This window comes from Athene noctua, chromosome 16, assembly GCF_965140245.1.
Source record: "Athene noctua chromosome 16, bAthNoc1.hap1.1, whole genome shotgun sequence".
NCBI lineage: Eukaryota > Metazoa > Chordata > Aves > Strigiformes > Strigidae > Athene > Athene noctua.
In genome coordinates, this window is record NC_134052.1 from 2,450,289 (window position 1) to 2,462,696 (window position 12,408).

A 12,408-nucleotide genomic window follows, 5' to 3' on the forward strand; every position below is an offset into this window, starting at 1 on the left:
TTAAAAGCATTAATGATGCTTATGGGATTTCTTCTCCCTCTCCCAGCTACACCTGAACACTTTTATTAAGACACTTCACTGCACTTGAGATGCTCACCATAACTCCTGTAATACCACTGCTTTAACATACAGTACTTGTTAGCACAGTGCACAACATAATTTCAATGACAAAAAATATAAAGCCAAGGCTCCCAGCTCTGTTCCTAAACCTGTCGCTTCCACTATGAATTCATCTCTGATTTCTCTTTAGTGTGGGGATTTTGACATGGTGGACCAGAATATTATTAACAATAAGAAAACAGCTATAGCAGCCCTCCAGCAATTTTGCTTAGCTAAGACTGTAGTTTTATACAACTAAGCTACAGCCACACAACCAAGTTCAGCTAGCTTTAGAGTTCATATCACTCATGCAGAAAGAGGCCAAACTGCATGTTGTTACAGCCAAATTAAACATCACAAAGAACTGACAACAGTAGCCATAGATGAAAATTAATCAAGATATTTAATACAGTGCAATCCATAGTAGTTTCTTAATTAAAATAATTGTGTGCATGTATCTGAATGGGTTATCAATTATCACAAAAAAGCAATAAACATTGTAGTGCTATGTAGAAAAATGTACAACTGAAATTTAAATCTTCCCTACTTCCAAGATAGCATTTGTCAATTGCAAATCATTATCACCAATTAAAATGGGAATAGTGACTACGTTGTTGCGGTGACAAACACAAGGCTGGCCACACATCAGTCAAGGGATATAAATATAACTTGCAAAGAACTAAAAACCTAAAGCATTCTTGCACCTAAACACAGTAAGAAGCCGATGGTGGCTTACGACTTTTCCTGGTTTTTAAATGCCTTACAAGACTTCTAGACACACTTAAACTGACTTAAATCACAGAGTGTTTTTCAGCTTATTTCAATTCAATATGGCCCAAACTTTGAAGATGAAGATCCAGCAGTGGCAGTAGCACAGTCCAAAAGCTGAATGTTTGATTTTGCAAATACCTTTTTACAGAAATTCAACCGTATAAACTGCAGGCAATTCCCCCTGCTCCCCTTCCTTTCCTCTGTGCAGACCATGCTATGCAGAAAACAGCAATGCAGTTCCCACTGCTTTGGGTTAAAATTAAAGATAAAGACATTTTGCTTATGCTTTCTCCTCAACACAACACATTTGCACCCAGAATAGGTAATCAAAGTCTTTTTCCAGCCAGTTACTGCTGTGGTTACATGGTTCCTGCCCAAGCTTCCAGCTCTTTCATGTCATCATCCTCTTCTTCCTCTTTCTTCTTGGCTGCAAAATATTAACAGAAGACAAATGAGTGGGAATCTTGACAGAACTCTGTCTCGATTCTTTGCAGGAGAGAAGCCTCTGACCTAACTAAGAAATGAAGCACCAAACGGCAGTAGAGGAAAAAAAAATATACAAGACCTTTCTAAAGGAAAAGATGCCTTTTGAAAAAAACAGTATGGGCTAAACTTTCTGTCACTACCATTTTAAGTGGAAAAAGACAATAGCTCACATGGGAAGAATGCAAACATGCACGGAAGTTCAGACTTGCGCTCCAGTGGTGTCTGTTGTCTCCCATAACCACCAAGCCTTCAGAAGACCCCAAGCCTTCAGCTTCTGAGTCCCTCTCAGAGGGATAAAGTTTCTTGCAGAAATTTGTCTGATATCTCCAGTAAAAGAAATGTCTTTCTCCCATAAAAACGTAATTTCCTTTTTCTGTCATTAAGTCCTCAAAGTATAACAAATGAGGCCACTGTGTTTCAGTCTAGCCAGATACCAAATTTGGAGCCCCCCAACTCTTGTGCCAGTTCAAGCCCACCAAGGGGCTGAAGAGCTAACTAGCTCTGCGTACGTGCTAGTTACCCCCTCCTCTTGCTGCGCTCACTAGTAGCTGGCTGGACGTGCCTTGTTATCATTATTGGTCCTTCCAGGGGAGCAAATGCTGCTATTTGTCATAATGTGACAAGCCCAGTTGCTGGAGATGAAAACCATTAACTCAGCAAAAAGATTTTAACCCAGAAACTGCTGTAATCATTTTGGAAAATACCAAAAAAATATGTCATTTCTTCAGACAGTGTTTTTGCTTCAAAGGGGGAAAAAAAAGAGTCAAATAACTCATACTCAAAATGGTTTGTGTCATTCTAAAGGAAACATTTATGTAAGAGAGAATTGAGTCAGCTTTAAGTCAAACTCAAGAGCTATCATTTGTACAAGTCTGGAATTTGTTTTTCTATATTAAGCGCTTCCAGTCTCCATTAAACAAAAACAGCTTTTGCCCAAATGTCTTCTGACATCAACTCAGCTGACAGGCAACAGCAAAAAATTTCTCATTCAGACTGATTAAGTCAAAATCCAGACAGCTCCTGAGAACTGGAAAAGCAAGAAAGCTCATGATCATTTTCCATTCAATGAATAAAAAGGAGGTAATAGTCAGTTCTACCTCAGAAGACACATTACTTCTTTCCAAAAAACACATTAAGCATGTCCCTGAGTTGTTAGGTGTAGTCTCTTTGAGAATCCAACCCATGATGACCAGAAGGAAACTTTTAATCCCAGTGTATATTAAGTCAATTTTAAATGAAAACCAATTTATATTGAAAAAAAGAACAAACAAACCACACAAAATCCCCACCCACCGCCACCCCAGAATCCCAGGGTTTCCCAAATGCTGGTCTTGGAGGCAGTTTTATTTAAGTAAAAAGTAGCAAGCCATTTAAATACGTTAATGAAATTCTAATTTCCATCCAAAAGCAACTTAACATAAATCCTATAAAACACTGTTCTATACTCATAGCCTTCACTACAAAAACATTAATAATTTTTATTATTTTAGGAAGTGCTATGTCTGCATAAGTCTTTTGCTGTATAGTTGCTTAAGTATATGCACAATTACAGTGCCTCTTACTAATGCACAGTCACTACTACCTAATATAATGAAAAAAGTGTATTAGTTTCGAGTCAGTATGTTTTAATGTCCATACCCAAATAATATTTACCTCATTAAACTTGCTAGGAAATAAAATGGTAATGCACATGTTTATTTAATCTATTTCTCCTGCTGTCGGATCTGAATCTAGATAGTCTCAGATCTGAGATATTTTGATGTAACTCACTCCTCTCATCTCAACACTTGTCAGTAATTCTGTCTAGTAGAACACAACTAGAAAAACACAAAATCAATTATGTCAAAATAAAAGAATTATAATGCACAAGGAGCCAATTTCACAGTGTGCCACCTAAAGCAGAACCTTGTTGTTTGGCAGTGTCAGCTGCTTCCCAGGTCCTTTCAAGCCTGGAAAGGCAGCAAGATGATTACAGATACACTGACCAAGTGGGACTGTTTCATCCACTAGTTTTTTGAACCTTTTTTTCCTAAGTAAGCACGTGAAATAGAGCTGAAAAATCTAAAATTTATTCATAATACATTAAGGCAAATTCAGCAAAATTGGCTAATAAAGTTTCATATTCCATTAATGCATGCCAGAGGTATTCCAACTCAACAGTATTTCATGAGGTATCACTTCTAGTTGATAGAAGAGCGATCAGTTCAGATTTAACAGCAGCTTTGAACTCTCTGTGTAAATATGGATATTTCTTGTCCATTCTACATGTAAAATCATCACACTAACTAAAATTTCCTAGTGCTCTAAAACTGGGATGATCCTAAGTCTGGTACTGTCTGGCTTGAGTACGTGCCAACCTCAGAGGAGGCAACAGCTGTCCCCAAAGAGGGGACTCTGCTGTTAGTTCTGCCCAAAAGCCAGGAAAGCAGGGATCGAATTAAAAAATAAAGCAGCAGCAAGGAAGCATGGTTCAGCATGGGAATCTGAACCAGCCTGGGACTAATTCTGAGAGCTAATTTACTCTCCACTCCCTTTTACAGCCTTGTATGTTTGTCAGGATTACTCTCCTGTTAGGCCAGCAGCAACTGGTAGAAGGCTTCCTCTCTCCACATCTCCACTCTACCTGAGCACCACCCATCCTGCACATAAACTGGTAGCACTAGAATAGACAATAACAGTTCCCATGATAGCTATTAATTTTCATGGTTCTTATGAAAGGCAGGTTACCCCCACAGAGAAATGGCACTAGATGTAATTCGTGATTCATGAAGCAATTTCAAGCAAAATGTCTGTGTCACCTGCAGCTAGATCTCTCAAATCTGAGGAGCTGGCAGTTAAATAAGCATACTTGTTAAGAACTCAGAATGTTTCTGGTAAAGATCCATACATACCTGGCTTTGATGGTATTGATATTGAGGGCACATTTGGTAGTGGTACTGTCTCGGGACCACTTATTTCCAGCAAGTTTTTGTCTAGTTCTTCTTGTTCTAGTTCCTCTAGTTCTGCCATGAGTTCATCCTAGGTTTTTAAAGAAGGAAGGGAAAAAAAAAAGGAAGAAACTTTAAGTCATATTTATTAGCAAGCAGATTTAGCTGGTCATATTATTAAAGAAAATAGTTTAAACACACATGATCAGAGCAAACTGAGAAGATGAGGAGTGTAATTCTTCATCTGAATTCCTGTACATGATCTCTTGGAAGCTGGGTAGAGGAAAGCAGTGAAGAGAAGAAATCTGAGTCCAAACATCTCAGATCAGGGCATCCAGACCATTCTCAGCATAAAGTCAGAGTCACAGCTGCTGTATGCACTGATAGGAACAGCTAGGAACAAGTTCTAGGGGAGATTTTATATCCTAGTACTATGCCTAGACACAGGCAACATGCAGATTTTAAAAGAAAGATCTCCTACTAGTCACCATCCCAGGAGGTATTTAAAAGAAGTGTAGACGTGGTGCTTAAGGACATGGTTTAGTTGTGGACTTGGCAGTGTTAGGTTAACAGTTAGACTCAATGATCTTATGGGTCTTTTCCAGCCTAAATGATTCTAGGATATAAACAGAAGCAAATTTAAAACATACCTCATCAAATTCTTCCCCAAATCCTACTGGCTTTGAGATGGCTGTTGAAATCTCATCTGCCAGCTCTTGCTGTTCTGCAATGTCTTGCATTAATTCATCTACTTTATCAATATCCCTGTAAAAGAAAGGAAGAAGTTCAACACAATCAGGCACTTTCCCAATCAACACTTAAGACTGTACTTCTTGGGTTCTGTAGAAATGCCACACCATAGTGACATTTAAGAGGTTCTTTCCCAAAATATACTTTGCATGCAAGTCTGAATTTTATCCCCCTGGTCTCAACAAAACGATGTGTGTATTTTTTACTTCCCTAAAAGCTTAGCTCACAGCAGTTATATACAGAGACTTTGTATGAGAAAGTTTTGTTCTGCATTACTAGTATTAATAAAAATTTGCTCTGTTCCCTGATCCAGCAATATTACATCTACAATATTTGCTTTTGGAGCAAGTAAAACATCCCCATAACACAATTTACCTTTAATTACTGCTACATACACAAACTCCACGGCACAGAAAGAAGTTTAAGTCTCCCCTGGTGGCTTAAAATTCTTGCTGCTACTAGAATCTGTAACTGGTGCATCCTCCCATGTGCTTTAGACTACACTGTTGTGAGCCTTCTGTTGGATAAAGGCAGCAGGTTTGTGCCTTATAAAATGGTGGCAAACTGAAAAAGCATTGATACATATTTTGTTCAATATGGAAGTATATCTAGTATTTTTATTTAAATTAGAGCCTTTTAAAAGACGATTTTGCTACTCTAGCTCTACCTTTGGTTATGAAACAACTGGCATTTAGCAGCTCAAACAAATGATAAACTAAAGGTCCTACAGAAAGAGGCAGAAGGGAATAACTTACATATTGTCATGCGCAGCTTTCATAGCTTTAGCAGCAAAACCCATATTCTTCAGCACTTCAGTGTTAGTGTTGGCATTCTCAAGGGCTTCCCTCTGAAATTCAATTGTTGATAACGTGCCATCTATCTGTGCAAGCTGCTTCTCATACCTCTTCTTACGCTTTAGGGCCTGAAGAGCAGCTGAACAACAAAGAAAAGAGTAGGATTTGTGAGATTTATTCCCAAAACAGCCATTCGTATTTTGTACCAAATGCTACTCAGCACAGAGAAATATTTAGCATGTTCTATTGTTTGTTGTCCACTTTTCTTCCTAGATAAAGTTGCCTAACACTTGTGTTTGCCCCCTTCAACAAAACCGGTTAAAGGTGGCCAGATGCCAACTGTTCGTTGCCCATCACACAAAGGATGCAAGTCGAAAGCAACTCAGGGACTGGTAGTCCAGTCACTTGTAACACACCACAGACCAGAGACTATGCTACAAACAGCAGGCTTCAACATATAAGCTTAAAAACATCTTTGCTCACCAACACCTCAAATACATCAAGGCACAGCTGTCGGTGCAGCCCCTGTCAGATGAGGTTACAATGCTGTGGCAGGTCCCCACCAGCCAGCTGAACTCCTGTGCAGCGGCTGGGAGAAGCAGTTCATTCAAATACAAAGCAAGACAAATGTTTCTTCAGCTTTGCTACTTAATGCTGTGTAATACACATATCTGTACATAACTAGAAGTATTTGTATATAAACAAGCTGTGTGCATGTTTCCTATTACTCCTACCACAAGGTACTGTCCATACAACAGTCTCTACTGATAGAAATGAGAAAAGAGATACCATCGCTTAGATTGGTTTGAGCAATTTACTGCTCGTAAGCACTTGTACAGTGCCTGCTCTTGCAAAAGGAGCCCACCCATGACAGCACCAACACAGTCCCACACCCACGGGGATGGCAGGAGGACTGGTCCAACCCGCCGCACAGCCAGGCTTCTCCAGCTCCTTCGGCAGCGCTCAGCATCCCCCACCCATACAGGTATGCAGCCAGCTGGTCAACAGCTACCTCCTCCCGAGACACCCTGACAGACTACGGGTGCACACCCGTGCCCGAAACACTGACAGTGAACACAAACTAGATTTACATATAATCTTGCCCATCTGTGGCTAAAAGTTCTGGCAGGAGCTGCGGCATGGGCAAGACTGGTACACCAAGCCCTGAGCAGTGCCAGCTGACAAACAAACACCAGGGATCACATGGAGTAAGGCACGAGCACAGCTTCCCCTCGTGGCATTTCTACACCTCCTCCTGACACAAACACACCTGTTCACTGCACAGCAGTCTTGGTCACATCATACACCAGCTTGGACACAAGCTTCTGTCTTACCAGCCTTACTCTTGGTTTCTGAACTCAGCCACATGCACAGTTCCTTTCTTCAGTGCTCTCATCTCTGTGAGCCTCACAGCAGAAAACAGTTCACATGACACAGGATTAGCTCTGCTACATACAAATCAACATCCTGGTCCTCGCCACAGCTCAGTCACATGCACCAGGAATAGTGGCAAATAAAGGCTTTAAATCTCTAAAAGACATTATTTCAAACCTTCGCAGATTTTTTAGATGGGAGTAGGAAAGCCTGACAGCAGTCGGCTTCCCTTATCTCCCCAACTAGAGGGATGATAACTTTGTGACATGATAAGTATGTTCCTGTAAGACACACAAAGTAGCTCCTCTCCTAAAAGCAGATTAAGGCTGCAGACACTCTGCGTATTTTGTCAGATGCCATCTTGAGAAGCTATACAGTCCTTCAAGATAACATCCTGGCATCCAGAAGCCCTACATATATCTTCATTTCTACAACTAGTTATGAATATGCTGTATTTGATTACTTTCAAATTACATTAATGTATTACAGAATAAAAAAGTACTTTGGAAGGTACAGCTAACATTGCCAAGCATGCAAAGTAGCTCAGGTTGATTTGTAATGCAGTGATGGGTCCAGCTCTGGGGCCCCCAACATAAGGACACGGACCTGCTCGAGTGGGTCCAGAGGAGGCCACAAAGATGCTCGGGGGGCTGGAGCACCCCCCTGTGAGGACAGGCTGAAAGAGTTGGGCTGTTAAGCCTCGAGAAGAGAAGGCTCCGGGGAGAGCTTAAAGTGGCCTTCCAGTACTTAGAGAGGCTACAGGAGAGGTGGGGAGGGACTCCTGGTCAGAGGCTGTAGGGATCAGACAAGGGGTAACAGTTTTAAACTGAAAGAGGGGAGATTTAGATTAGGTATCAGGAAGAAATTCTTCACTAGGACTGGCGAGGCCCTTTCACAGACTGTCCAGGGAAGCTGTGGCTGCCCCCTCCCTGGAAGGGTTCAAGGCCAGGCTGGACGGGGCTTTGGGCAACCTGGGCTAGTGGAAGGTGTCCCTGCCCATGGCAGGGGGAGTGGAAGTAGATGATCTTTAAGGTCCCTTCCAACCCAAACCACTCTGTGATATGATACGATTTAGCAGAAATGATCAAAACCACAAAAGTACAGTCACCTCAACTGTTTCAAAAGAAGCCAAAGACACAAAAAAGCCCCTTCACTGACTTTCACTCCAACGACCAGTGAACTCCCCCCTGTTTTGGGGATATCCAACACCCATTCTCCTTTAACAGGAGTGGGAACAGGACTGGGTTTTCGAGTAACACAAAGGACAATGCCTGCTCTGCAGAATGAAGCACAACACAAGTATCATCTAAAACATTCCAGCTTTATGCCAGATCATAAAGTGATGATCAACACATTACTGATACATTTAGTCTGGTTAATTTTGTGTTAATGGTTTAATTGAGGATGCATAAAGTTTTTTTACTCAGAAGGATAAAACTGTTAATAGTCTGTGTTTGTATAGTGACAGATGCTGGGGAAGTGTCAGACAATGGTAAGACAATCTTTATTGAGGATTTTGTGCATCATGGAGAACTACTGGCAAAACCAGAGATTTTATAACCATTATACAAAGCCAAATAAAGCACTACAGTTTATGTACAGTTCCCACTGTAACTTTCTCTGAGAATAGCTACAGGTTATCTATATTTCATGCTTATGTAGTTTTAAAACAAGCTGCTCAGACACCAAACATTGCAAGCATCATTGTAAAAAAGCTTGTGATCAGGAGTTTTTATTGGGACTGTTGGGTAACCCTATCCCTCCCATTTCCATGCATGCCAGTTCAGTGTTCCAGAACTGCACGCCCCAGCCTTCATTGTCCTGTAAATCCCTTCCTCGATTGATTTCTCATTTGTATATACAGATCAAGGCTCCTACTTCTACAACAGTGTGGTACAAAATCTTCTACCTCGCAGAATGAAGCCGGGATCCCCCCACAAGATCCGGAGGATGGTACTCATCACCCACCTGCGTGCAGGCTGCAGCACTGCTACATGCCAAATGCCTGCTGAACCTCCTCCAGCTCCTGCTGGTCTCTTAGCCAAGCACCCACCATGCTCAGATCTGCTATAGTCAAAAGCCTGGCACACAGACCCCTGCCTAGGAACAGGAATATAAACATGCTCGTTTTCAGAATTGCCCTGTCTCAGGTGAAAACTTAAAAAATTTGTGGATTTGTGGCTTTTCTAACTCCTTCAGACCAAGAGTGACCAAGGAAGATATCTGTATTTTCTCCTCCTCTCCATAAGGCCAATGCAAGGACTAACCTGCCCATGGCCACAGTGCCCATCTGTACCTACTTGAGGACTATCTGGTAGAAAGGCTGGTAACAGGCTTGGGGAGGAGTGGCTGGAGAGCTGCCAGTCAGAGAGGGACCTGAGGGGTGATTGACAGCCGGCTGAACAGGAGCCAGCAGTGTGCCCAGGTGGCCAAGGAGGCCAATGGCATCCTGGCTTGTGTCAGCAAGAACGTGGCCAGCAGGGACAGGGAAGGGATCTGAGCCCTGTGCTCGGCACTGGTGAGGCCGCCCCTCGCTGAGTGGGTTCAGTTTTGGGCCCCTCACCCCAAAAAGGCCATTGAATGACTCGAGTGTGGCCAGAGAAGGGCAGCGGAGCTGGGGCAGGGTCTGGAGCACAGGTCTGCTGGGGAGCGGCTGGGGGAACTGGGGGGGTTTAGTCTGGAGAAGAGGAGGCTGAGGGGAGACCTCACGGCCCTCTACAGCTCCCTGAATGGAGGGTGCAGAGAGGGGGGAGGAGTCTCTTGACCCAAGTAATAAGCGACAGGACAAGAGGGAATGGCCTCAAGTTGCACCAGGGAAGGTTTAGACTGGATATTAGGAAGCATTTCTTTACAGAACGGGTTGTTGGGTGTTGGAATGGGCTGCCCAGGGAGGTGGTGGAGTCCCCATCCCTGGAGGGGTTGAAGAGTTGGGTAGACTTAGCACTTAAGGACAAGGTGTAGTTGGGAACTGTCAGTGTGAAGTTAATGGTTGGACTAGATGATCTTCAAGGTCCTTTCCAACCTAGACGGTTCTGTGAAATGCCTGTTTCAGTCACCCAAAAGGAGTAAGGACTGATACACTGCCCCAGCAACTAAAAGCTTCATAAAGCTTCTGGGTGTGGATAGTTCAGCATGTATATTTAGCACAGATCAATTAACATCAAAGTGATAAATGAGTTTCTGCACTGAATAAAATCTTACACAAGAGATTGCAATTTTTGCAGCTAGAAGAACTAAGGTACAACAAGATATTAAGTACCTCAAATTAAATTATCGCATCTTCCTGCAATTTATTTTCATCTGTGTTTCCTTGCTTAACTTTCAATGTAAAGTCCTTGTTTCTAACTAGAAGATTTTATTAAGCTAAATTAAGAAGACACCAAGTTAAGTGAGTTAGGTCACTCACATTCACTTCCCATATTCCTCCCCCCACAGAAGAGGATTTGCACTTGACATTCAGGATTCTCCTTGTTGCAATTGGCAGCGCAGTCCTTTCATGGTGCCCCTTCTGGGAATGCTCCCAGGCACCCGCATCCAGACACAAATGCAACTCGGAGAAGGATGCTCTGTGCCATGTTCCCACGCCCCTGCCCTCTATGCAGGGTGGTGGAGACTGCTAGGTATTTGTCTCAGCTAGAAAAAAAAAAAAAAAAAAATCACAAAGATAATTTCTTTGCATCTAATTTTATTAAAAAGTTAATAAAAATGCATGTTCTGTCAGAGAATCATGGGTTTTATTTAAGACCACTACACTTAAGTCAGTTTTCCATCTCTCAGGACTGATTTCCCAACTTCAAGGTATTTTTTGATGAGCATCAATACCCACAGCTCAGAGCTCACAAGGAATTTCTAGAGTAAGGACCCACCCAGAGGCCCAAAATGGGAGCCATGCTGACCTCTGCAGAGGGCCAAGGGGCTTACCCAACTGGGCTCAGGCAAGGCAGAAGTACCCTAAACTCCTGCTTGAAATGCAGGACCAGCAACAGTCTTTTATTAAATTTTCCATATGTTACATTCATACTTTACATACTTTATGGAGTGGTGGGACCTGACAGAGGTTAGATCCAAGGAGGTGATTCTCTTCTCGTCTACAGCTACTTTATCTCTACTCTCCTATTTACGCATTGATTTCTGAAAACTGTTGAGCAGCTGTGCCGCTTTTTTCCTGAAAAAGTCTTTACCATCTGCATAAATACCTACTGAAATCTTATGTACTGCCAGAGTAATACATTTTTATTAAGTAGTCATTGAAGTCAAAGCTATAAATACTTAATCTGAAGGGAACAACATTGGCTCTTGTTCTCAAAAAAAGAGATCAGTTTCCAGAATTTTAAATAAATATGAAAGAGACCGTAGGCTACAAATATGTCCTCTAGCATTACACACATGCAAGAAATGGATGTGTGTTTGAAGTCAAAGTGTAACACAGCCTACCTCTGCTCTTCATAAAGACTGCTATCACATTAGGCAGCCATGGAAGAGGCAGTCCTCAGGACCCACACCCTTCTAATTATGCCTTTACTGCTTCTAAGATAGTAATTACATAAGTAGGCAACATAATTTACTACCCAGCTTCAATTGCTGTGGAACTGCTTCAGCAGGACCTGTAACCATATATTAAGTTTAAAGCATTTATCCTCTAGCCTAGCCAAAACAGAGTTCGCTCATGACCCAGAACCTGTTGCTAAAGAGATCACCAGCACATTTTTCTAGAAACAGCTGATCTAAGTTTTCCAACAGTGTAACAATTTCCTTATCTTCGACTAAAAATCTATACAAGATTACAAGATCCCCTGAGCAGACTCTCACAGCAGTTTTGGCAAAGTGCCTGATATTCAAGAGGCTCCAAACAAATGACTGACGCTTGCTCCCATCATGTTGTGGCTGCATATTTCTTATGGAAATATCTGCGTTTATACAGAAAAATATCTGCCTTTATACAGAATAAAGCACAGAAAGATCCTAACTATGATCTCTACATGTTACTAATTACTTCAGCACACAGCTGGTAAATCTGGTTTGTGGCAGTCAGTGAGTAAGGGCCAGGCGCAGCTCTCACAGGATCACTCAGCTTGGCACTACTCTGCACAGAGCTGACAGAAACCACTCTGTATAAAAACCTCCCCAGGTCCTAGGCATGGGGCTTGCAATGAAGGACAGCAGAAACAGGTACTGAAAAATGATGGGCAGTGTCCCTGATCAGCACT

The 12,408-nt window shown here is 42.1% G+C and overlaps 1 protein-coding gene across 2 annotated transcripts in view; it reads right to left on the reverse strand.

Annotated features, from left to right (window-relative positions):
* Positions 1-483: 483 nt before the first annotated feature.
* CHMP4B (charged multivesicular body protein 4B) overlaps positions 484-12,408 on the reverse strand; it is a 28,436-nt gene continuing 16,511 nt past the window's right edge. The window contains exons 2-6 of one of the 2 annotated variants that reach the window (XM_074920081.1): positions 5,789-5,966; positions 4,934-5,048; positions 4,248-4,374; positions 2,927-2,934; positions 484-1,292 (exon numbers count right to left, since the gene is read on the reverse strand). In XM_074920081.1, coding sequence (XP_074776182.1) covers positions 1,230-1,292; positions 2,927-2,934; positions 4,248-4,374; positions 4,934-5,048; positions 5,789-5,966 — 491 coding nt within the window. In that variant the 3' untranslated portion in view covers positions 484-1,229. Of the gene's footprint in view, positions 1,298-2,926; positions 2,935-4,247; positions 4,375-4,933; positions 5,049-5,788; positions 5,967-12,408 lie in introns of both variants that reach the window. The other variant, XM_074920079.1, reaches the window with a different exon arrangement.